Source organism: Uranotaenia lowii, chromosome 2 (genome assembly GCF_029784155.1).
Source record: "Uranotaenia lowii strain MFRU-FL chromosome 2, ASM2978415v1, whole genome shotgun sequence".
NCBI lineage: Eukaryota > Metazoa > Arthropoda > Insecta > Diptera > Culicidae > Uranotaenia > Uranotaenia lowii.
Window position 1 is genome coordinate 295,260,776 of NC_073692.1, and position 26,679 is coordinate 295,287,454.

Consider the following 26,679-nt stretch of genomic DNA (forward strand, 5'->3'; position numbering starts at 1 on the left):
GAAAGCCATCGAATATTGGATATCACGAATTGAAGATCATTCAACAACTTTGTTGAAGACCGCAAAATGATTTGACTCACTATTTCAGAAATATCAAAGATACAAATCAGTTGATTTTTTTAAAATTTTCGTCGAAATTCTCTTTTTTTGCATGTTTGGAAAAAATAACAAAATGAAAACTTCCATAAATTTTTTCTCAGAATTCAAAATTACTCGCGGTCTTTGGGAAAGTTGATTATTGAGTCAATATTTGTGTTTTACAGTTTTGTCAAAAAGTACATAAATTGAATAACTAATTTTGTACCTATTTTTTAAAGTTATCTCTAAAACTAGAGCTGATAAAAAATTGAATATTTGGAATCACCGCTCCGAATTAGTCAAAATCAGTTCTGAGATTCCTTGCACATAGGAAAAATATGGTTTTCGCTGTCTCGTGTTATGTTATTTTCAGAAATTTCATGGAGTAATCATGCCAAATATTGAGTCTTATTTCGTAAAAATTAGAAATCCACATTACCAAAGTCATAAGGTTTCCTTGATTCAGCCTTTGAAATCCTATCCCAGAGGTATCTATTTATGAAATCTGTAAAAAAATTCTAGAATCAAAAGTGTAAAATGTAACATTGCAAATCTGGTTGAAAATCTGTGAAATTTCATGACTTTGAAACCATGCTCACCATCTCATTGCAATGATTTCATACGAAACTTTAAATTAAAAAAAAAAAAGTTGTTTAGAGGAAAAAAAAGAAGGCTTCACGAAAAAATTTAAATAAATTGTGAAATACTTTTCGAAAAATGGCACAGAGAATAATCGCTACAATTAAGCTCCATGAAACTTTTAAATGGAAGTGATGACGAAAAATACCATCGCATTGGTTCAAACAAATGATAAAAAGTTTTTCTCAGAACGGTTAAAATCCTTTTACGAAGCATATATAGACTTTTAAAAATTTTTGTTTCTAATAAATAAAAGAAAGGCGAATGATGGTTCCTTTATGTTAAAAAAAATTCGCTGAATATTCCACATCTATTAAAACATTTAAATTATGAAAAATGATCAAGATTTAGTGAAAGAACCTATTCTATTTCGGCTGGTTTAATCAGCTTTTATAAAAAAAAAGGTTTTCGCAAGAATATGAACTAGTTTTATTTAATCTTTTTCCAGTTTTGTTTTGGTAAAAACAAAATTCGTTTCAAAAATTACGTCCAGCTCTGCAAACTATTATTACATAAATTTCATTTTTAATGCGGCCCGCCGGAAGAATTTAAAAATAAAAGTGGCCCGTTGCTTCAAAAGGTTGCTCACCCCTGCTTTAAAATTAATTGAATTTACTGAAGCAACTATTTCTTAGTGTCAACCACAATTTGCTTCTCATTTTGAACACCTTCAAATTTCTCACTGGTTCTCACTGGCTACAAACTTTTCTTCTTAAAATTGATAGCCGAAAACTGCACGAATTTCAACAAGCCCATTTTCGGAAGCGTTTTTGGAAAAAATGTTTTTGTTTTGGGGACTAATTTACAATTTAATTGAAAAACATGCTTTGAAATGGGATAATTTCTACATTTACAGTTCTACTTTCAATCTAACGCCGTAATGTTACACAAGACCGAGAACCCAAACTATATTAACACTTCACATCGCGCAGCACCGAGAAATCACGACCGCACCCAACGATAGCCAATTTTGAACTGTTCAGGTTATTCATCAAATCTCTTAAATTTTTAGAAAACTATCCTTTCGTTTCAAAATATTTCATTTCTTTGTTTAATATTATATATTCTTTGTCGTTTTTCACATATTTTTTTAAATCAAATTTAATGTAACAGTTCAAAAAAACTATCATTTTTCTTGCTCAATTTGATCCATTTTCACAATTTAGATCGTGTAAATTATCGCAACATAAGCACATTTTATTGGCTTCGGGAATTTCCGGGATATTTAAGCGTTTCCCGGGATTCGGGATTTCTATTTTTTTTTAATTCCCAGGAATTCCCGGCCTCGAAATCCCGGGTAGGACACTCTATTCAGGATCAGGATCCAGGATCCAAATGAATATGTTCATCGGTTTTTTTGACAATAGAAAAATATATTTTTATGAATGTTGAACATAAAAACGTGAGAGGACTTACACAGAAATTTTTTTTGACTATTACGTGTCACTGAAACTGCAACCTTTAAAATAAATCAACCTGTTATTAACAAAACCTGTAATTTTCAATTGTTTTCCTTGAAAATTAACGAAAATTCATTTATTGTTGCAGCAAATTTCCTGTAAAAAAGTTGTATACTGAAAATTAAATGTCACGTAATTTGTTTTTCGACCTGTAAAATTACAGTTAATGTCCTGCTCCTTTTTGTTACAGGACATTTGCGTAATTTTACAGGAAATAATTTTTGCTGTGTAACCTTAGCCGAAAATTTCTACTCCATTTTCAGACTTTCACACAAACTTCGCTTATTATGAGGGAAAAATCCTTTATTTTTATTATGTGCATGAGATGAAGTATAGTTTCGATATGATGTGCCATATTGCTGTTATGAACTCTGAAATTCGAAATACAATCATGAATGGCGAATTTCGGGTTGAATAATCGATCCATAAATCAACTTTATTTCAAGTTTGGATTCATAACTAGAATGTTAATTTTAACTTATGACGCTTGTCTTCGGAATAAGTAATCAAATTTGATGATACTGCTGTGATATTATATTTTCTTATGCAGTTCTTAAAACAAATTCCGCTAAATCTTATTACTTAGCAGCAATCTGAAATTTTATTTCTGTTCTCATATTAAAAATAATGAATGAAGATTTTTGATGGATAACCTTTAAAACTATTCTTTCGAAATGCGCTTTTGAAGCCTGAGTTCTAGATGCCAACTTCTGAATCTATTTATCTATATTCGGGTAAATTTATCTGAATTCTGAGACTGAATTTTCAGTTCAACATCAAAATGCATGTTTTCATTTGATTTTTCAATTTGAAATCCTATTTAAATTTTGAAAATTATTGTTAGGTTAAATTTTCTTTTAAATTCCGATTCTTGAGGTAAATTCTTAATGTTTATGATTCCGAAATATCAAACGTAATTCCATAGCTCAATAACTTATAATCTGTAATTTTTAACATTTTTTTTAAAGAAAAGAATGTACACAAGAACTTGGTATTTTCGTTTATCAATATTTTGTCTTGCATCTCAAAACTCTTTGAATCAATAATAAATGAAAAAATTTATCAACAAGTAAAAAATATTACAACGAGTAAACAACATGGTTTCTTCAAGGGACGCTTCAAATCTTCTCGAATTCGTTACATACGTTATCGATTCTATGAGCAAAGGCTTTCATGTTGAGGCTATTTATACCGACTTTAGCAAAGCCTTTGATCGCATTGACATACCCCTTTTAATCTTCAAACTAAAAAAAATTGGCTTTCATCCAAATCTTCTCTCCTGGTTACAATCATATTTAACTGATCGAACGCAAATCGTTCGTTTCCAAAACGAATTATCCAAATCTGTAGCTGTGACCTCTAGTGTGCCTCAGGGGTCTCATTTAGGACCTCTCCTTTTCATACTGTTCGTCAACGACATTTCCTTTATTCTGAAACGGATTGAATACCTAATATACGCCGACGATATTAAACTATTTCTGAAAATAAAAACAACCGAAGATGTTGAAACATTTCAAAACGAAATCAATGTTTTCTTTGAATGGTGCAACAAAAGTTTACTTCAATTGAATGTTAAAAAATGCAACTCTATATCATTTAGCAGAAAGCAAAGTTACCCCATCATTGAAACAAAATTAGGCAATCAACCAGTACAAAAATGCAAAATTGTTAGGGGACTTCGGCGTCATACTGGATTCAAAATTCACGTTTGTAGAACATCAGAACAATATCATCAATAAAGCAAATTGCATGCTAGGATTTGTAAAACGTTTCAGCAAACACTTTCAAGACCCATACACCATAAAATCACTTTATATATCCTATGTTCGTTCGATATTGGAGTATTGTAGCATCATATGGAATCCTTATTCAAATATTCACGAGCAACGTCTCGAATCAGTTCAAAAACAATTTTTGTTTTATGCGCTACGTAAAATCAATTGGACCACTTTTCCTCTGCCATCGTATGAATCTCGTTGTAAGCTTATTGATATAGAACCTCTCAGTAAACGCAGAGAATTTTCCCAAATTGCATTTGTAAATGATGTTGTTACACAAAGAATAGACAGTCCTGAATTACTTTCAAAACTAAATTTTTACGCACCCTCCCCTCCATTAAGAAATAAACATTTGTTCTACATTAAACTTTACGACGAAGACTATGCAAAACATCAACCTATTAATCAAATGATGTACAAATACAATTTACAAAGTGAAATTATAGACGTAGCGATGAACAAAACACAATTAAAAAAGGCATTCAAAAACAACTTCATAGAACAACAAAATAGCTTACATTAGTTTTAAGTAGTTTTAAGTATTGTAGTCTACATAGTTTGACTTAATAAATAAATAATAAACCAAATAAAATGGTAGCCGCACAATTTCCATTTTGTGAAGAAACTCGAATTTTATTAGAGCAACGTAAAAAAATGTCATACCTAGTTCAATTTATTTAAAAAAACTTTTGTTTAAAAAAATCTTTGATAAAATTGCTTTTCGGTTAAGTTCAATATTAGTTGACCTAGAGGTGAATTAGGACTTTATGAATGAATTATTGAATGCATATCAAATTAATTCAATATTTTAGTCGGGCTTTTCAAAATTACTCCATAACTTTAAATGTATTTGTTACATTTCTGCTCATCTTTTAAAGTATCGATTAAGAGTAACGTGTTGTTTTGAAGAAAAAGCTCCTGATGAAGATTTGAACATCATCGGTTCTGGACTAGTGTATAATTATACCAGTTTGAGATCGATGTTGAGCGTGAATCTTATTTAGTTTTCGAGAAGTGTCTGATATAAACGTATGAATTCACATCACAACTATAAAGTAGCAGCAATGAGAATGTTATGAATCTTTTCACTCATTTCTTTATCCAGATTTAAAGTTATTTTTTACAAGAAATTCGTAAAAAATGTACAACAGTACACCCACAATTCAGCCTCTGTGCCAATGACGGCATCATTGGTACAAGGCATCATTGGTACAAGAAGATAACGCGACCGGTGCTGATTCGATTTGCTCCCACCGGCATTAACCTCCCAAGTTAACCGAATTGCGTATGTCTGAAAGAAACAAAATAAAAACGAATTCACGTCCCTCCATATCGCATCACAAGACGAAGAAGGATAGAAATAAATACCGGCCAACACCAGGCAGCCAGCGAACCGAGCACTGTGCGTGTGAATGTAGCAAAAGCAACAACAAAAATATTCCCTCAATTGAATCCGCCGCGCCGGCAAACAACCACGGTAGAGCTGTGTGTGTGTATGTAGTAAAAGCAACAACAACAACATTGCTTCAATTCAATCCCCGGCAAACAACATCTGGCTAAGCTGCGCATGTGTAGCAAAAGCAACAACAGAAATATTTCTTCCACTGGCCAAGCTGCCCGGCTTTGGCAGCTGTGTATATGTAGCGTGTGTATGTAATAGCAGGCAGTAAGCAAAGCACAGTTCTCATTCAATGGGTTTCCCGTTCCTTCACTCCCGTTCCCTTTCCCGTTTCCTTCACGAGACAAAGGAATGAATTGAAAGGAGACCAAACGCCGGGAAGCCGCCGTTGTGCGTTTTTTTTGTGATTGATCGGTGACATAAAGCCTATGACAAATATCCCTCATCCTGCATGAAGTTCGAATAGTACACTGGTTAAAGTGTCGGACTGGCATGACGATAGATTTGATAACTTGAGTTCGATTCTCACTACGGCGCTGTAATTTAAATTTTTATTTTCTTGTTTCTGGGATGAATTATCCAATAGGAAAGAAATCCCATAAAATGTTTTTCTTGTTTTGCTTGAATGTAGTGGTCATTATTTTGGTTGGGAGCCGAGTCCTTATGCCAGTTACGGTTTTTCAAACATACCGTCTTCGGCACAGTGCACATTTCAGCGCATTATCGGCACAGAGATATGCTAAATAGGCATTGGATTTTTGCAACCTCTTCTATGGGTGTAGAAAACACTAAATCCTTTGATTAATTAACGCTATGAAAGTAACGTATTGAAACTTCAAAGTTATTCAAAGTTATTAAAAGTATTTTAAGTTGTTTTGTTGCAGTGCACAATAAATGTGAGTTAAGAAATAGTTTATGGTCGAGAAATTTTTCTACGACATGACATTTCTTCACCACAACCACGACGTTTCCTGGGATTTGCCCAGGATTTAGATCGTGGTCCATGATCAAGATTTAAGGTATAGAATTCATCATCAGGATCAGGATTTAGGCTTGAGAGTTCGAAATCATAAATAATCCGAAATCGGGGAACAAAATCCAGGATCGTGATCTAGCTTCAGAATCCAGGAATCAAGATTTAGAATAATAATTCAGGCTCAGGAATCACAATCCAAGTTCACTATCCAAGATCAGGATCAGTATCCGGAATAATGATTAAGGATCAGATCATAATTCAGTATCAATATCATGATCAAGGATTCGGCATGAGAATCTTAACTGCCAATCAGGATCAGAGTCCAACTTCAGAGTTTAGGATCAGGATCCAGCATCAGAATCCAAGACTTGGATCTAGAATCAACAGCTAGGATCTAGGAATCAGAATCGGGATCAGGATCGAGATCAGAATCAGAAAAAAGAATCAGGATGTTGATCGAATTTCGGATCAAAGGCAGGATTAATTTTGGGATCAGGATTTGAATCGGAAGCAGGTTTCAGAACATGATTCTACGTTTAACTTGTGGTCTATAATTTCTTCAACAATAAGCTAGGAATTTATTGTTTAAGCTAGAGAAACATCACTTTCACCATTGATAAATAATTTTAGTTTCCTCGTTTCAATCAAAACTTGTTAAATTATCTTAGCATGTGTGCTAAAATAAATTTTAAGTGTGTAAATACATAATGAAAAAAGATTTTCAATTTTAAATCAGCTTATTATTTTCAAATAGAAATAAACACATCTAGAAAATTTATTGATTGGTACACCGCTATTATCCTAAATTCATCACAAATTACTGATGTTTATCAACAAAGCTAACCTTTCAAAATAAAGATAAATTATTCAAGCATCGGTGTAAGGTTTGTGTGACAGAAAAGCATCAGACAAATGCAATCCGTCGCAATTTAATAAGAATAGAAAAAATAAAACATTTCGTTGTGATTGGCCCATTAGAGAAGTGACAGATCGATAACCTGTTAAATTCACCAACCAATCACACCAACTCGTAAAGCTCCATTAACCGGGTAGAAAAACTGCTTAAATTGAAGAGTCTCCGTCTGGCTGGGAATACCTGCTCCTATCGATAACTTTGGAATGATTAAATGGCAATAATCTGCTTCGAATCACTTTGGTCGGCTTAGAAAGGGTAATGCATCGTTCGATCAGAGAAGGGTGCAATTATATTCAGTGACACCACGTGTTTCACCTTGTCCCTGAATGAGCTCAGGGAAACGTTCACCTGTATGAAATTCGCTCTCCCCCACCATTCAACAACAAACGACCGGGCGGGTGCACGATTTAGTTCTGAGAACGTACATTCGCAGAGCAATTGATCTCAGTTATGGTTAGGTATCAACAAGTCAAGCCTACCGATAAACAGGGACACTACGAGGCGCATGTTGTGATCTCGTTGGATTTGCTGCAGCCGCTCGAAATTTCTCTGCTGCAGCCGCTCAGAATTTCTCTGCTGCTTATGCCTTGCCTGGATCAAAGGACTGGTCTCCCTGAAATGTCTGCCCGCTCCCATCGAAGGTTGTTTGAACTCAATAGCGATTCAAGAAGAAAGAGTCACTATCAACTACTCAAACCGATGACTATCGTCATGATCGGATTACTTTTCGCAACCACGAGGAATCTGTCAGTTGTTTCAACCAATAGACACGAAGCTACTGGGACATCGTTATTCAGAATAACAGAAGAAAGTTCCACTAACACGGACTTTTCGCGGAAACCCGGACGACAATCGAGCCGAATTGATTTTACTTGAACGCAACGGTTAAACCTACTAAAAACTGGAGGAACAGTGTTGAGCTGAAAATCACCGTTACTGGTGGCACACATGTTGTCGTCGTTTTATCTACTGATACTAGTCGAGTCGAGGAGGTGGCCATAGGCTTCCTGATACAGAGACAGTGCCGCTCGCTGTGTGAATAGCCTTTGGAAAAATAAAAAAATGCGTTATCATCTGCCAGAGTTGTGGCGAGGGGACCAGTCATTTTGAAAACGTTTTTGGTTGATAGAAATGACGAATGCGACGACGCTTAATTGGAAAGCGGTTGTCATGGACCGAATAAAATTGGAGGAATATTGTTCATGAAAATAAATAAAAAAATAAAAAAACCTTTAAAAAAAAAGTTGATATAAATTTTTTTTTGTGTCTATGTTATAAACACTAGTGTTGAAGAAGTTCAACGTCCTAAATTCAAATATTGCGTCATGTTTCGGTGATTTGATGATATCCCGTATCGAAAATTTAAAATAAAAACTTCACCGATTCGTTTCAAACTTTTAGACAATAACTTAAACCCGTTGGTGATCTTTTGGCATATTTACTTCATTTCTGTTCCATACCATATCCAGGAGTGCCACAAGGATCGATACATGACCCAGTGTTGTGGAACATCGTCTACAACGAACTGCTGAGACTGAGTCTTCCCACGGGAGTGAGACTTGTGGGATTCGCCGACGACGTGGTTCTCCGGGCAATCGGGCCCATCAACAGAGGAATCCAGCTTCTCGTTACAGTAGTGATCGAGCAAGTGGAAAGTTGGATGCGCTTCAAGAGCTTACTCACCCCAAGACCGAGATGATGCTGATCACAAACCTGATATCAGCACAAACCGTGCGCAATCGAATCCAAGCGTGCGATTAAGTACTTGGGGGTGATGATCGACGATCGAAAAAGCGCACAATGGCGACGACAGCTCCCTCGCGGGCCATGTCGAACAACTCTGTGATCCGCTGCAGCAGAAGGAGGGTCCTGTCGAGCGTGACCTCGCCTATTTTGCGGTACAGAGCGGCAATATGGAAGGCAGTCTTGAGCAGGCAGTGTCGGCGGGGGTTTTGCCCATCTCGGTCTTGTTAGAGGAACATATCTTCTGCTACGAGCACAGACCAGATGTACAACTGGCAGCACCACTGGGACAGCTCAGAACGCGGCCGGTGGACCCGTCGCTTGGTCCCTAACGTCGGATTTTGGATGGATCGGAAACATGGAGAGGTGGATTTCTGCATGACGCAGTTCTTGACTGGTCACGGATGCTTCATGCAGTACCACCATCGGTTTGGACATGTGGACTCGCCATTCTGCCCAACCTGCGGTGACACAGTTGAGACACCAGAGCGCGTAGTGTTTAACTGTCCGAGGTTCGAAAGGGTACGCACTGACATGCTTGCCGCCTGCGGACCAGACACGACAGTCGACAACATCGTGCGGAGGATGTATGAGAATGCCAATACTTGGCGCGTGGTTAGCGATGGATTCATCCGGATCATCAAGCACCAGTCCGCGACCGGTGTAGAGTGATTCCTTCGTCGGGGAGCATCTGAGTAGTGTGCGTCCGAACCTGGCAGTAAACCATACAAAGATAAGACTTTGCCTTCTGCGGATGCCGAGCTGCTTGGTACGTCGCGTGTGTTTGTAGGATATCTCCATCGCAGCGTAGTATCGGAGTACGCGCTCCCTGCGACGTGAGCTGCGGGGATAAGACTTGACCTTCTCCGCAGTCGAACTCATAGGGGGAAGAGTATTCACACCACGAAATACTCTCGGGTTGAGTGGTTTCACGTCGCCATGGGATGAGCCACTCGAGTCGGTGTATGGTGACGTCTCTACCGGGAATCATCCGAGTAGTTTCGTAAAGCTACTGCTACTGCTGTGACGGACGCGAGTCAAGGATGAGCTGATCTCTATCGATACAAGGACGGTCAAAGAGGAGAAAACCAAGCGAAGCCAACACCTCAAGTCGTTAGAGAAGAGAAGAGCACTGGTCTCGAACAGAGTCGTGGTAATCAAGCGAGCCTCGAGTTACGAGTAAAGAAAGACTGGACCTCAAGTCGTCAGAGAAGAGGTCTTTGGTCTTGAATCGTAACGAGAGGCAGAGTATAAACTGGAGTTTTGACTTGAAAAAAATATTCCATTCAAGTTTTCTTGACACTAACTTGTGCACAAGCAAAGATATTTTATTTAATCAAGTGCCCCATGACTGGGCCAAGAGTTAAAAAAGCGCGCGCTTTGATCAAGTTGCAAGCAAGTCCTCTTAATGCCACGTTTTTCAGGTTGAATGAGGTAAAACTTGAATAGGAACACAATTATGATTTAAAAATTGATGCATAAATATTTGAATAACTTTGCTCCTATTCATGCGACAATTACATTTTAAGCATAAAATGAATGGTAATAAACAGGGCTATCTTAATAAGAAAAGATTTATAAAAAAAGATTTTTTTACTGATTTACTGCAGATTTTAAACTGCAAACTTGTAAGTAAAATTTCTGTACAAGTTGGTAGTAAATTATCGTTTTATATTAACAGGGGCTTGCTAGAGCTCTCATAAGAAAACTTTCAAGAAAAACGGACTTTTTCCACAAAAACTCATTGCGCAGAACAGAGATTCTATCAATTGATCTCAAATTTGGCAGGAATACTTGAAAATGCATGAAGAACAACCTATATGAGTCCGGCTTTGATCTGCGAGAAAAGCCGAAAAGTGAACTAGTCTAGTGCACATGTGCTGAACGGACAAAAAATTTAGCATGTGGTTGCTCTGTTAAGTCTTCTATTGTGCGATATCGTTCCATCGAAGGCTAGGTAGATTTCTTATTTTCGTTTTGTGCGCAAGTTCCAACTGGATTGAGTTGTCGCATACGGTCAACGGTCAGAAATATTGGTCTAACTATTTTCGATTATTTGAACGATGTTTCGTAATTGATTTTTATAGCCGAATTATTTTTATTTTAAGAGGAGAAATCACCGTGAATTTGTTTTTTGAAATTAATTTGCGGCTTTATCGATGAAGGTTAAAGAGTTGAAATGAAAGATGGATAGAAGATCAGAAGAAAATTCTAAGAAATGCGCACAAAACGAAAATAAGAAATCTACCTAGCCATCGATGGAACGATATCGCACAATAGAAGACTTACCAGAGCAACCACATGCTAAATTTTTTGTCCGTTCGGCACATGTGTACTAGAGTGCCCCAAATGACCCAACTTTTGAAAAAGTTATGCGCTGCAGGCTAAAATTGATCCTAGACCTAGTACAAGATCTCATGCCAAATTTGGGCCAGATCGCATCACGGGAAGGGGTCGCTCAACGAGCCTGAAGTTTGTATGGGATTTTGAGACATTTTGTTCGGGAGAAACATGAAAAACCAGTTTTTCATCAATAACTTTCGTTCCCGTCTGCCGATTTTATTCAAAAACGGTTTTTCTTAAAGCCTTAATTATGAAAAATATTTCATCTGAAGATTGCATATCGATAAGAGTTAAGATAAAAGAGTAATTAGGCTTCAAAAATGGGCTAACTTTTTAAAGGATGGTATCCATCACTGTTAATAAGTCGGGGCGGTCGAACATATTGACGCCTCATTAACAGTGATGAATACCATCCTCAAAAAAGTTGGCCCATTTTTGAAGCCTAATAACTTTTTTATCTTAACTCTAATCGATATGCAGTCTTCGGATGAAATATTTTTCATAGTTTAGGCTTTAAGAAAAAAAGGCTTTTTGAAAGAAATCGGCCGACGGGAACCAACGTTATTGATGAAAAACTGGTTTTCCATGTTTCTCCCGAACAAAATGTCTCAAAATCCCATACAAACTTCAGGCTTGTTGAGCGACCCCTTCCCGTGATCCGATCTGGCCTAAATTTGGCATGAGATCTTGTACTAGGCCTAGGATCAGTTTTAGCCTGCAGCGCATAACATTTCACAGGTTTTGAATATCCCATATAAATTTGGGGCAGTCTAATGTGTACTCACATGGCGGTCGAACCATCCATAATTAACTGTATCGAAAAATGTAGTGCCTACTCTATTGGGTACTACTTCTTCAATACAGTTAATTTATGCGGGACAAAGAATTTAGCATGTGGTCAAGCTTCTGTTTCAAATGCTCTTCGCTCTTTTCACCACCTTAGAATTTTCTTCTGATCTTCTATCCGTCTTTCATTTCAACTCTTCAACCCTCACCGATAAAGCCGCAAATTAATTTCTTAATTGTATATGTATAGTTTTCTGGAAAATTACTTAAACTTTTTAATATCAAATCACATATCTCAAAATTTGGTAATCAAATTTCTATGTTCATCAATAATTTGGATTATCGATTACTGAAAAGCCGGTAGAATAACGTAAAAAATAGTATTATTTCTTGATATCTGAATTTGAGTCCCGTTCAAAGTTATGCAGCACTCATGGACCTTAAAGTTCAAATAAGATTCAAATAACTGAATTCCGACAGTGGGATTAGCGAATAGATTAAAAGTCTATCAATGGCATACATCACAATTGATTTTTGAATGGATAATAATAAAAATGAACAAATAAGCACCTAACATTAAATCACCTATAACGCCTTTTTACGCAGATTTTTTCGAAGGTTCATTCTGCTAAGCATATTTTTGAGACGATACATTTAAAAGATTATCATGCATTGTCATCTTAAATTACTCTTACAAAACGATATCAACATGTAGGGCGTATACAAAATCTTTGATAATTTAAAAATAATCTTTCGTTAAGAAAAAAAAAATTATTGAGATACTGGATCAAAATTGAAATTATAGATATTTTAGTCTTGAACCTGATGTTTAGTTCTGTGATGGAATTTCTTTTGTTTGCATCGAAGTTACTCGTTGATATTTCAAATCTACGTTGTTTCGTGGTTTGTGAAAATGTGAATTACAACTTCACCGCCCCCCTGAGCCCTTCCAACGCCTACCAAATTTCAAAATTGAGCTCACCGCCCCCTTGGAAGCTCTCAGCGCCCCCAAGAGGGCGGTAGGGACCACTTTGAAAGCCACTGGCGTAGAGCATACTGGGGAGACGAGGAGGCTCGCCGTGCCTCGGAATGCAATTTGTAAAAAGGATTAAGGGTGATCAATTAATAAACCATATCTTTAAAATCTACATTGTGCATTTTCTTTTCTAAAAACTGGTTAGTACATTGAATTTGATTAAAAATGTAGACAGTAGCAAAATTATCGGCAAAGAAATGAACCAAACCAATGAAACCAAAAGGATAGTTTTCTAAAAATTTACGAGATTTAATGAATAACCTGAAGTATAACTAACCAACTTCTATCTATAGTGAAAAATCTTTCTCGATCATCTAAAATTTTTGCAGCAAAAATCAGTCAACATTGTCGGTTAACCTTCATCCGTCACAGAAATTTTTACCCATTACAGTCCCTGGAGTGTAAATTTAACACTTCCAACTAAAACCAATATATCTCTCTTGTTCCCCAACCGATTTTCATAAAATGTGCTAAAAAAATTCCAAAAAATATCTTCTTGTGCGACGTATATCTTCTAACTTTTGCTTTCTTGGACTTAAAGTAATTTTTTTTTTTGAGCAGCTGATCTACAGTCTTTTTTCTGAAGAATAGCTGAATAATGTCTGAGAAACACACATTTCGAGGTTTTCAAAACTATAAATTTTGTAAAAATCGGTTAAGAAATAAGAGAGATATATTGGTTTTAAGCGAGAAGCAACCCCCTGGCAACTTGACGTTTCCCATACAAATCGCGTATGCCAGTTTTTTCTGGTTCTCTGGTTCTGTCAAATCGAAAATCGAGCTACTCAACATGTCGGAAGGACCCATATTGAAATATGTTTTTTATTACTGGTTCAATAACTAAAAAAAAGTTTTGAATTTGGAACTTTCTGTTATGTTTTATGTGAATTAAGTGAATCTGTTTTCAAAAGTTTAGTCTAAGAAAACGAGTAGAGCGTTAATTTGTGTGTCCTACATAAGGTATAAAATTTCTGGACTGCTTTAAATAAATTACTGATATCCAGTAGTTTTTTGGGACAAGTTTACCTTCCACCGAAACTGTTGAAGACACTCAAGCACAGTAAATGTAAAATACAACATAACCCTATCAATCATTAAGAGATTGCCATAAGTTGCGATGCATATGAACATTTTAAAATAACAAAACAATCACATTATAGCAGAACTTTTGCCATGTTATAGAAAAACTGTTCCTACACAATATATAAATCGGTAGAATATTGAACAAGATTAACAATTTTGGTTAAAACTTTTTTTATTCCTTCGAAAGTTATGAATTTGCCTGATTCGCACTACATTTAATAGTGTGCCCTTTCCATATGCATGACTCGGAAAGTATGTAAGCAAGCGGCACACATGCGACATCTGCGATTTTGAAACAGACACACGAAACTCGACCGAACTGTCAAGTTGCCAGGGGGTTGGCGAGAAGTGTCAAATTGCCACTCAAGGTCTGATTAGGAAGTTGTTTTCCTGGGGTTTCTGGGTAATGAGGAGAAATTAAAGATTTCAAGAATTCATTGAGGCACTGATAACTGATGTACAAGCTCGAACAAAAAATCTTCAGAAACGTGTGTAAAATTTCCAGTGCTCTCTTTTAAAGAAGCCGTTAAAAAGTGACGAAAAACAGTGCCATCTATTGCTTGATTTGTAACTTTTGAACGGCGCAATAGATGGCACTGTTTCTAGATAGCTCTTTTGAAAGTAAGAATTTTTCGAAAGGGCGCAATGGTATTTGAACTCATTAATAAATAAATTTGAATACATGAATTGCTCTACATAATTAGATGAACTACGAATCAATTTCAGCTTAGAAAAATAGCATCATTATAATGTTGTTACTAGAGAGGCTGACGAAATGACAAATATACAAGCTGTAATTATTAAATTCCAGATACGTATTCTAAATTTCAAATGCTATCATTCAAACAAGCCGAACCAACTTTCGAAGTACCTGATTCTTGGAAGCGCGCAACTGTATATGATCTCAAAAATTTATAAACTAACGTCGTAAACAAATTTTACCTTGATTCTTTTTACTAAATAGGACTAACTAACAACTTTGAACAAGCCAGACGAATCAGTTATTTAATTAAGTTGAGCTTAAAATTAACAATCCAACGAAGAAATGCAGATTCTAAGCTACTCTGAGCGGGCATTTTCACGCATCATATCTGTTTATATTAAGTGCTTCATGCTAGTTTGAAGCAATTCGGAAAACAGCTTTAAGCGTAAAACTTTGATAACGCAAATCATAAATGTGTAATAAATCTTCAAAATCAATTTGCTCGAAACTCGTTAAATAGATACGACCTTTTCATAATTGACTAAAAATTTGTTATTTTGTTTTGTTTACATTTAATTTACTTCTTGACAGTTCTCTCTGGTGTCCTTGGAGACATCTGGTGGCTCAACCAAAAAACATAAATTGATTAAAAACAGTCGTTGGGACTTTACACACTATTCAAGGCTTAGCTTGTACATCAGTTCATCAGTGATTGAGGGTCGCCGAAGAAGATTTTCTAATTGGAAGAACCCGAACACAGCTACAAGCCGCCTAACTTCCGATAGTCTCATATTGACACTCCTGACTCCTAACATGCTGACAATGTGCCGAAAATGCGCTGAAAAGTGTACTGTATAGAGGTCTATTTCAGCGCTCCCGGGATTCGGGAACTCTGACAAACCTTTTCCCGGGAATTCACGGGACCCAGAAAAAAATGAAAATGAAGATTTTAACACTCTTCTGCTTACGAAACCTCATCTGTATGTTTTTTCTTAATTTTTGGGTAGTTCACCCTCAAATCAGACTCTACTCCAATAATGAACTTCCTTGAAGGTGAAATTATCGGTATAAGATTATATGCCGGACCGGCATTATAATCTTACTAGTAACCAGTGATTGAATTTTGCTGAGCATGAATTGATCAACCATCTCTCGCTCAACGCTTTACTCGGAAGCAAAGGTTGCTTTGAGGCAGCGAAAACGACAAAACCGATGATGCATACGCTCTCACATCACCCGCCTTCAAGAAGCAATATACATTCGAGGCAGCGAATCCAAAAAACCAAACGAATGGCTCTCACTCATCTCCTGTTACATTCTTGACGGAACCGAATTCAAAAGGCAGAGCGGACCCGAGTCTCCTCGTTTGTGCCTGGATCGAATACCCGAGGTTTTTCTGCTATTGCTATTATTGCACAGCAACCGCACGCAGGCAGCTAGTTTTTTCGTTTCTTTTCCCACCCTCTCCTTGCTCCATACGTTGCGGGCCTATGCAATGCAATAAGTTCGGTTGTTGTCGTTGTTGCCTCAACCTTTGCGGTAAGGTTGAAGATGTTCTCCTCAACGCAGCTATCGGCTTGAGTCCATCAAATTCAATAACGTAAATGAGTATGTGTGCCTCGTCTATTTCATGCATCATGTAGCGACCGAACGTTGAGAGAGTTCGTTCTGAGCAGCGAACGGATAGTGTCTCTCGGAGCAGATCCTCCTCATGGGGGGAGGTTTGAATGAATGTATATGTATCGTCTCCCGTATTACTATACGAGGCCTCAAAGTGTGTATTTTGAATGCCTCTGATGAGAAAATGGTTGAGGATTTCAATCACTGCTAGTAACTGACATTGTCTTCCCAGAGTAACCGCATTGCATTGGCCGTTGCCCGAATACCACTATTTGACACATCTTAACTTTCAACAGTCTGATGCAGAGTTATTCAATCATATTGAATGAGTTCTGTGATGTTTTGGAAAACATATTTATTACATTGAATATTCTTTGGGAAAATAAGGATAAGAACGTTTAAAAAATCTAGCTGGGAACCGTTGAATGGAAAAATTCAATGCTTTAGAAAATCACAAAATTAAATAGTGAAATTTTGACAATGTCGTGGTATTTATAGGAAAAATTTAAAGCTTAAATTATTACAACGCAATTTTCGAACATTTTTTTAACCCTTGTCAAGTGATTTTTACTTATTTAAATTGAAAATTCCTTGATGATCATTAAAAAAATAAATCAAAATGTTTCAAAACTTCAAACAAATTTCAGGTTTGTTGCGCTACCCCTTCCTGTCGCCAAGCTGGCCCAAATTTTCCATGGGTCATTGTGTTAGGCCTGCACAGAAAAAAAACGAAATTACGAATGTTTGTTCTTCGAAATTATCAACGTTTTTCGGTGAGTTTATATGATAATAAAACAGATTTACCAGTTGTCCATACGTTTCGAGCTACTTTGGCATTCGCTCATCCTCAGTGGACACTAAAATTATATTATACGTTTTAACATTGAACTTTCAATCTAAATTTTTAATATCAACTTACAATTGACTGGCCATCTTACTTCATACGTGATTTTACATATCTACATCATCGCAAGAAAAAAACATGAAAAAGAGTAAAGCATCTTTGCCTTTACAAGAAAAATTAAATGCAATTGCTTGCAACACCTCCAAGCATGTCGTGGAAGTGCACGTTCCTTCAGTAGCAGCCCTCAACTTTGAGTACGACTGGGCAATCGCAAAACTAAGTTCTGGTAGGCATACTAGTCAATACTAAGTTCGGTAGCCCGATTCAAATTTATCCTTTTTATTCGAGGGTTGTTAATTTTCAGGGAATTAAAGGATTGTTAATATTTTTGTACCCGGATGTTGCTGTTCCGGTACATTGCATTGCAATTACAGAGCGGTGATAATTTTTTACACTCTCAGTCAAAACTACAAAAGAAACTTCCGGATGTCCAAGCCGCTCACCATATGATGACAATGACGGACAGAATTTAACGCTGACAACGGCGGACATTCCATTTTGAAGTTTCACAGTCTTTCATAGTTTTCCGGTAATTGTTCCCGAACGACAAAATTTTGCGAAGTGTCCGTTGGTCGATGTTCTAATTCGACGTGAACTCGCTAAGTGTTTTCAGTCCAACAAAGAGAGTTCAATTTTTAGATCACGAGGTCGAACTCAGCTTTGCTCGTTCACCGAAGGAAAAAAGGGATCCATTTCGCAGTTCGAACTCCGTTTTGAGCCAAAGCGAGGAGGAAAAGTGCACAAGTACATGTACTTAACTTTAAGTTCACAGAATCAAACTATGTTTTGAGCTTCGGTCGTACTTAATTTTGAGTTTAAAAATAGGATCGTGTGCTCAATGCTCAAGAGTATTTACGATTGTTCTTCTTTTCAGAATTACCCTTCGCTGCGAGAGCGGCAGTAAAGCGACAAAAATGTAGCTCGCTTTTTATAATTTGCAGCCCATTACTTGGAGGACTTCACACAACACTATACAAATGCGAAGTTTGAATAAAAATCTTCTACTGAAGAATAAATTTCAAGTGTAATTTTTATTTTCATTATGTGTTGATTCATTTTATTTCGATCATCCTAATGCAATAGGAGTGATGGTATGAGGTAGAAAATGTAAATTTACCATAAACAAACCGATTGAATACGATCGAAATTTTACATGAAAAAAAAGCTGTATCATTACATGTGAAAAGCCGATCCTTTTCTACCCATGCAGTTGCGTGTAATGTTTCGTGGATTTTTCTAAGTATGTAGGATCAAAGTTAGCCTTCAGTGCGTATGATTTTCAAAAGTCGGCTGATTTGAGCTAGTCTAATACATATATATTGGTCATTAGTTCAAATGAGATTGTGAATTGAGAATTTTTCTTCAAATCCAATCCCATTCCAATTTCAGCGTTTTTTCCGGTTTAAGTTTCTTTTTGTAAAATTTGGTGAAATGTATCAATCCACTTTATGGATCCTTGATCTGCCGCTGTTGTTAAAAAATTGACGTACAATATGCAGTCGACATTCGAATGGCGTCAAAATTCGAACCCACATTGCATTTAATTTAGTTTCAGGTCTGTTTTTGGGACACAACATGATTACATAACGAAAGAGATTAGTGCAATCTGTAGTGTTGATAAACCTCCTTACAGAGAAGGATCACTTGAACTAAGTACTACTGGATCGAAGATAAGCATTACAAAACGGCCGTCTTATCATCGATAAGCAGAGCAAGACGAACGTAGAATCGTACGTTGTGTGATGAGAAACAAATGAAAGAATTTGAATGGATTAAAATTAGCCGGGAGCTTTCCAAGTTTGGGTAGTTGCATCTTTATTTTTTTATTCAGGTTTGAGTTTAATTTAGGTTAGTTTTATGAGTGTTTGAAATTTACGACTTTAAAATGACAGAAATGTTCCATTTCCAAAAGCCATAACATACTCCTATTTGATAAGCTATAGATATAGAATTTGATTTTATTGATTTGATCCAACCGAAGACTGGACACCAGCAATTACTTTGTTCTAGAGATATACATACCTTCATAAGTATTTAGTGCTCACTACATTTGTTCTAGTTCATTATCAGAAAGAACTTAATTCTACGGAACTTCGCTTCAAGCTATTTAGTGTTCATATGTTACAGACAACAAATATTGTTACTTGCTTCAGGAATTATGGATCGTAAAAAACTACCTCAACAATTGTTGAAGCTCTATTTTAAAGACTGAGTAGCTCAAGTTACGTGAATGTGATCGTTTATTTAACTCATATGCCGTTAACCAAAAACACCCGGCATTCGCCACTAGTTAGTGTAGCCAAACAGGTCTCTATCCCTCTAAGTTAATCACTTAACCACATTAATTTTCACGCATTAATTAACTGATTATCCATCGCCATCAGCCTAGAACCGTCTCAGTGAAGCGCAGTGCATCGGGCATTGTTTTGTGTTCAGGTCGTCGTGATACTAAATATTGCACTCTGCCGGCTGCAACAACAGATCCGAATCAGAATTCAATAGCTTGTAAGTGCCGAGCATTTTTTGATATGCTTGTCGGTGCAGTGTGTATGTTTTATATTCAGTGCCTAAGCTAATTTGCATATCTATCGCAGCATAGCGAAAGGGATTAGCTGATCGTAGACAGATTTTATTGTTTGATTTTGAAAAAGATACGTTTCTGACCCATACGCAACACTGCCCGACAACTGTTAGAAAATCAAAGCGGAAGTTAAACTTTCTCTATGTACAAACTACCGAAATCTGTCGATGCAGTCAGTAAAATATAGGGCTGAAAAGTATGCAAAATTGCATACGGATACAAATACACTAGCAATTTAGTTATTTTTAGTCATTTAACCCTCCAAAGCTGTTGGGGTTAATATGATCCGAAACGCATTTTCAAAGCATCCTAATTGTCATTCAATATACTGAAGGGCTGAGATTTTTAAGAGATCAAGTATGTTAAAAATGATTATCAAATTAACCGAAAAAAATCCAAAATTCTGTTTAGAAAATCGATTCACTGAGAAATGAGATACAGTGAAGCTTAGACAAAATTGGATGTCTTTATTATAAATACTATTTTCCGATTAAGTACGGAAAATGACACGCACGCAGAAATAGCAAAATCAAATTTCAACAACTAGGAAGCCGGGATCTTTCAAGCGAAACTCCAATCTCTCCGTTCGAGATGTCGGTCCCAACTGAAGGGATTAAAGTTAGCCGGGAGCTTTCCAAGTTTGGGTAGTTGCAACTTTATTCTTTTTTCATTTAAGGTTTAAGTTATTTTATCTGGTGTTCACTATGCTGGATTAATGATTTTGAAATTATACGACCTTAAAACTTGAAGAAATGCCCCTTCTTTTAAAAGCCCCAACATACATACATAAGTTGGGAATATCGTCTACAACCGTACATAAAGCTTAAAAACGATACGGACTATCGTCTTATAAGCAGCTAGTGACTGCTAATCGCAATGAAAAGCAAAACCTTACGGCAAAAACAAGATCTCGGAAGCTGTATACGACATTGTTGGCAAATTTTGATTGCCTGGTAATGGACGACAAAACCTACGCCAAGGCAGACTACAGACAGCTTCCGGGACAACAGAATTATACAGCAAACGCGTTTGCTGCCTTTCCTGAAGAAACATGACTTGTCTGTGCTGTTTTGACCGGATTTGGCTTCCAGCCATTATGAAAAAAGGCCATGGAATGGTGTGCCGCTAAACAACACTCAGGTTGTGCCCAAGGATAAGAAACCTCCCAACACACCAGAAATAGGCCCGATCGAAAAATATTGGACTATAGTTAAGCAAAACCGTAAGAAAACCCAAAAAACTGTAAGCAACGAGACGCAGTTCAAAGCAAACTAGCGTTTTGCGCCGAAGAAAGTGGATAACGTTACTGTACAAAATCAAATTGCAGGCGTTCAAAGAAATCTCGCCAATTTGGACTAGCTCGACCGGAATCTTAGTAAAGTATTTTTTCCGTCTTTTAAAAATATTTAACTTCAAACAGAAAGATACTCTTTTTAATAAACAAATAATCCATTTACTCGCCTCATCTAGTTTGACCACTTTTTGATCCTAACACCCTTTTAAACAAATTAACTTACTTTTGAAATGTAGAAAAACTAGAACAAATAATCTAATAGCATCAAAATCGGACAACATTTGCGGCCACGGGGACTACAACAAACTACACGTTAAGTTTCCCCAAACGGATATTATTTACGGTTAGGTATCTAGAAAAACACAGATGGGTGAAAACTAAAATGCAACTTTCTCCAGAAAGCTACTTCACTGTAGCTTTCAATTATTTTTTAAGCAAAGCGTTATCTGTACTAGCCTACTGGGTTTCTTCAAAGCAAGTATCTCAGCAGCTTTGCAAAATTTGATCGAAGTACACGCGTTCGTTTTCTACGTATTCGAAACACTTGTACCTACTTAGTTTCATATCATTCTCTCAATGAATACAATCAATCTAGGGCCATTTTTTTCATTTAATTTGTAACTTCAAATTTTTACCGTGCATGTTTAGTAAGGGATTGTATTTTGGGCCAGCTTTTTATTTGTTTCATAATTTACTAATTATAAAGTTAAAGTAAGATGAATAAGTATTATGATCGGAAACTGAGAATGGTTCCTGAACATATCTTTTTTGGATTCGAAAAAGGAAAATTGTGGGTCACTTAATCAAAATTGACCAAATAATATGCAAAATTTATTATTTCTCCAAAAACTGAGTTTTACAATTCAGTTATTTTTTTAAATTTGGATAACTTTTTTTGTTTAGTGAACCAGCCGAATTTGCTTACACCGGTCTACGAAATTCAACTTCAAGAGTTCAAGCTAAATTTTGACTATTTGACACCAAAATGCGATATTAGGTTTGTTTTCTATTGGTTTTAATTTTTGGATTAACTTTTTAAAAGAGATTAAAACGAGTTTTATGTAAATTTTTAAGGAATTTCAAACCAAAGAAATGTTGGCTATTTTTTAAAGTATAACTAAAATCGTTGGGCTGTCTTTAAGTAAGTTTTTTTTTTATGAATTAAAATCTTCTTATCAAAAACTTTGAGTAATGCCAGAAATAAATATGAATAGAGGTTATTCATTATCAAAAACCTTTTACGAAAGATAGTTAAGGGAAACAATTTTTTGGCTAGCTAGTGTCAGTTTTAAGATATGTAGCTTTTTAGTTTGCAGGGTAATTGTATGTGTAAAATTTTGACAATTTTTGGATTTCAAAATGCAAGGGGCAAAAATGTTTCGTTTTTGCTCATCACTAACGTGTGCTTTTTTTAAATTTTAATAAGTTTAACACACGTCGTTTTTAGGTATAAAACATTGTTTTTGTTTTTTTTTCCAAACTTTAGTAGGTATATGGAGTATATTGGAAAACTCTCTGACTACGCTTGCTTATCTGTTTATATTGTCAGTCATGGAACTTTTTTTAATTATATGACAGGTTTGCGCCGGAGGTCTTCAGATTTTTTTTCCAAAATTTCAAATTCAATTTTGCTTCTTAAAACAACCGAAATATTTTTTTTATATTTTTTTCAAAATTTAACATTCAAATACTTGAAGTATTGGTTGGAACTTGTAATCTGTTTTGTTGATATTAGGTTAGCTTAGCTTAGCTTGATTGACTACTCACATCCACCTTAATCGTTCAGCCCGAAATGCTTCCAGATAGAAGTTAAAAAGAGTCTATTTTTCTGGAAATATATTTCAGAATCATACAACTTACCATTTTGAATTCCACGATCGAAGGCGTGCCACATCGCAAATGGTTGCCGTGATTGACCGAGGCCATCAGTTTTGTTCAAATGGTGCCTGGGATTTGCGGCACTTTCACAATGCCCAAAACTGCTCTCTTTTTATCCTTTTTATCCGTCCTAGTAGTCAATAAATAGGTCGGAAATAGAGAAAAGGATAAAAGAACAATTGCGTGCTTTAGGACCAAGGCCGCCTCTGCATCCTCGCAAAAAAAAATAGTAGACATAAGGGAAAAGGATATAATCAGGGGACACTTTTGACTTGTGCAATGACTTAAGTTCTAAACCCTATTATCCTACATTCCTATTTTTTCTCGTTTAAACGTTCTCAAAATTTTTAAAACAATTTTTTTAACGGCCTTTGGAAGAGATTTTTTTAAAGCGACTCTATCAAACAAACCTTGAACTCATGATTGTGCTAATGGATCTGCAACATTCTACATTATTTTAACCCCTTAAACTCCGATTTTTTTTACCCAAGCATGGTGTGAGTGTTGAACATTTCAGTGAAAAAATCATAAAATATTTTGTTTTATTTCGAAAATGAACACTAACAAACAGGGAATGAAATTCTCTTGCTCTAAAATAAAAATAAAAAATCTGTGAAAGCTTAAAAATTTGAATTTTTAATCTTAGATGCAACTGGAACAAAAATTACCATTTTTTAGTTTGTCCCCCAAAGTTCAAATTTTGTTTAAACAATAACCATTTTTCAACTTCCCCGCCTTTGTTTCTTATGTTTAAAAGATAATCATATTTCAACTCCTCCCGAAGAACTCATTTTATGGGTTCTCATGAAGAAGTCATAAAATGGCATACCGCGGAAAAAGGTCCATAATGGATATTCTTTAACCATAAATGGTTAATCATATTCGAGCTTGAATGTTGAAGATTTCCAATAACTACCAACACCAGCAACTATGAAACAGCAAACTTGTATTGTTTAATTTTTTTACTGGATGTACACAACATTTCCAACTGATTGAATTGCTTTTTAGTGCTGAATTTAAAAAAAAACGTGAAAAGAATGGTTAACGCAAAGATTGACTTGTGCGTCTTCTTTTATCAGATTATAATTTTGTCTTCAGATTAAAGTTGGAACATCTAATGGGCCATTTGCAGTTTATTTGGAATATGGTAAATAAATTGTATTTGGAATACAGATGGTACTTTTAAACATGTTTTGATAATTATTTACGATTTTTTAAGAAGAGGTTTACTTAACCCTCATCCGTATTAGAGTGTTATTTTGACACTATTACAAGTTTGAATGCTTGTAACTTTTTTCAGAAGCTTCAAAAAACAAAAATTTCTTCGGGGACCCTAAATAAATTTGAAATTTCTGTAATATTGCATCTTTACTTTATTCATGCATCTTTACTTTATTCATGGACGATCCCCGGAAGCCTAGACAAAAAAAACCCCTTTTTCGACTTTTAGCAGTGGTCGGCAACCTTTTGAGTCGGAAGAGCCAAAATTTTCAAAATTTCAGGGGTTGAAAAAGCCATATTAAAGATGTTATTGTTTTTAATAAAAAAAAATCAAAATATATGAATGATCAATAAACATTAGTTTTACGAAAATAACTATAAACTCATTAGAGTTTTTTTTTCAAATATTGGATTTTCTTTTAATCTGTTCCTGATAACCATTAAGTACATGTATTTTCTTCTGGCTCGTCAACTCTTCTAACATGATTTGATTGTACATCAAATTTAATTCGTTGGCAAATATCGAGTCAAGAAAGTTTTAAGTGCATATAAAGCTTAAATGAATACTTTGCATGATGTTAATGTGAAAGATTTGAACATATTTCCAAAAGCAGAATATTTATAGTTTCTTCGACAAAGAAAAGCTTTTAAAAGAACAAAGTCAAGTAAATTTTTTTTTATTTATCAAGAATTTCTAGGATATTCACCCGATTAAGCTAAATCTAGAAGTATGAGGTAAAATTCAACTTAAATTTATGTAGCTGTTAAAAAAAAAATATGCTCCTGACAACAGGAAATTTTAACTGGCAAAATCGATTCAAGGGTATTTTCAAATTTCAAACAAAAATTTTAAAAAATGAATCAACAATGATTAACTCTTAATCGAAAATTTAAAAAAATGTCCGAGCAAATGTGGGTATTGGGTTTCTAAATTTTGAATCCAAAGCCGGTTAAAATCCGGGCAAATCCAGCCAAAATCGACGTATTGTCCATAAAAAGGCAAGGAATAATATAATAAACACACAAAAGTGATTTTTACGAAGGCACATCAGCGGAGTTCAATTCTTTTTTTTTTATAATTTCAAAAAATGCGTGTCTATAACAAGTTGAAAATTTGGAATTTCGCATAAATTGTGAATAATCGTGGAAAACCCGATCCTTTTTCCTCGATATTCGGGCAAAAATTCCTGAACTTAATTCTTATGTACAATTTAGGTATATCCAAGCTTTAAAATGGCGATCCAGGAATGAAAACTCGAAACCAGATCTTCATTCGAAACTTATATTTAAATTCAGATTCACAAGTCGGATGAAAAAAAAATGCAAATAATTATCGAAACCCAAAATAACAATTTTTTTTATATATAAATTCAGATTTATAACTTTTATAGCAAACTTGTAATATTTAAAGGTAACGTTATTTCAAATTATCAGCTTAAGATCTCAAATATGAAGCAAAATTTGATTTTATTTGGAAGTTTGTTTCATGAAAAAAATAACTGATTTCTATTCATGAAAAAATAACATCCACGGGATTTATGTATTGGAATTTATTTTGAACGAAGAATTTTTGTTGATAAAGAAACATATTATCTTCACGTGAAAGAATATGCAGGGAATTAGCTTAGCTTGATTGACTACTCACATCCACCTTTAAGCATTGAACCCGAAATGCTTTATTTAATTAACAAGTATTAATATAATATTGACTTATGTCGTTGAACTTCCTCAGTATACTTTATAGATACTCTTTATTGGTATAACAATGATATTGAATAAAATGCATTTCGAATCCCATGATCGCAGGCGTGGCTCAGTAGAACGAATTCCACATCGCCAATGGTTGCTACTCCGTGATTGACCGAGGCCACCAATTTTGTTCAAAGGTCAAATGAATGGTGTCTGCGACTGACAGCTCATTCACAATGCCCAAAACTGATGTTCTCTCTTTAATCATCAATAACGGCGCCGGCCACGTCCTAGTAGTCAATAGATAGATTGGAAAAGAGAGAAAGGGATGAAAGAAATAATTCGTGCTTTAGGACCGAGGTCACCTCTGCATCATAGCAAATAATTTTATTGTGGGGAGTGGGTAAAAGGATGTGATCTGGAGACACTTTTGACCAGTGTAATCTGATTTTAAGCATCCTATTCTCCTATTTTCCTAAAGACAAAATAACTAACTAAATGCTTCAATTTAAGTATAATAAAAGTGTATTTGAAAAAAAACCTGAACGCGCG

General features: G+C 35.5%; 1 protein-coding gene across 3 annotated transcripts in view; it reads right to left on the minus strand.

Moving 5' to 3' along the window:
* The window catches only part of LOC129745579 (beta-glucuronidase), a 92,374-nt gene that overhangs the window by 51,563 nt on the left and 14,132 nt on the right, over positions 1–26,679 (minus strand). The window contains exon 1 of one of the 3 annotated variants that reach the window (XM_055738727.1): positions 7,726–8,107. The exons of the other annotated variants lie outside the window; for them this stretch is intronic. Within the exon in view, the coding sequence (XP_055594702.1) occupies positions 7,726–7,882 (157 nt within the window). The 5' untranslated portion in view covers positions 7,883–8,107. Of the gene's footprint in view, positions 1–7,725; positions 8,108–26,679 lie in introns of those variants that run through there. 3 annotated transcript variants of the gene reach the window in all.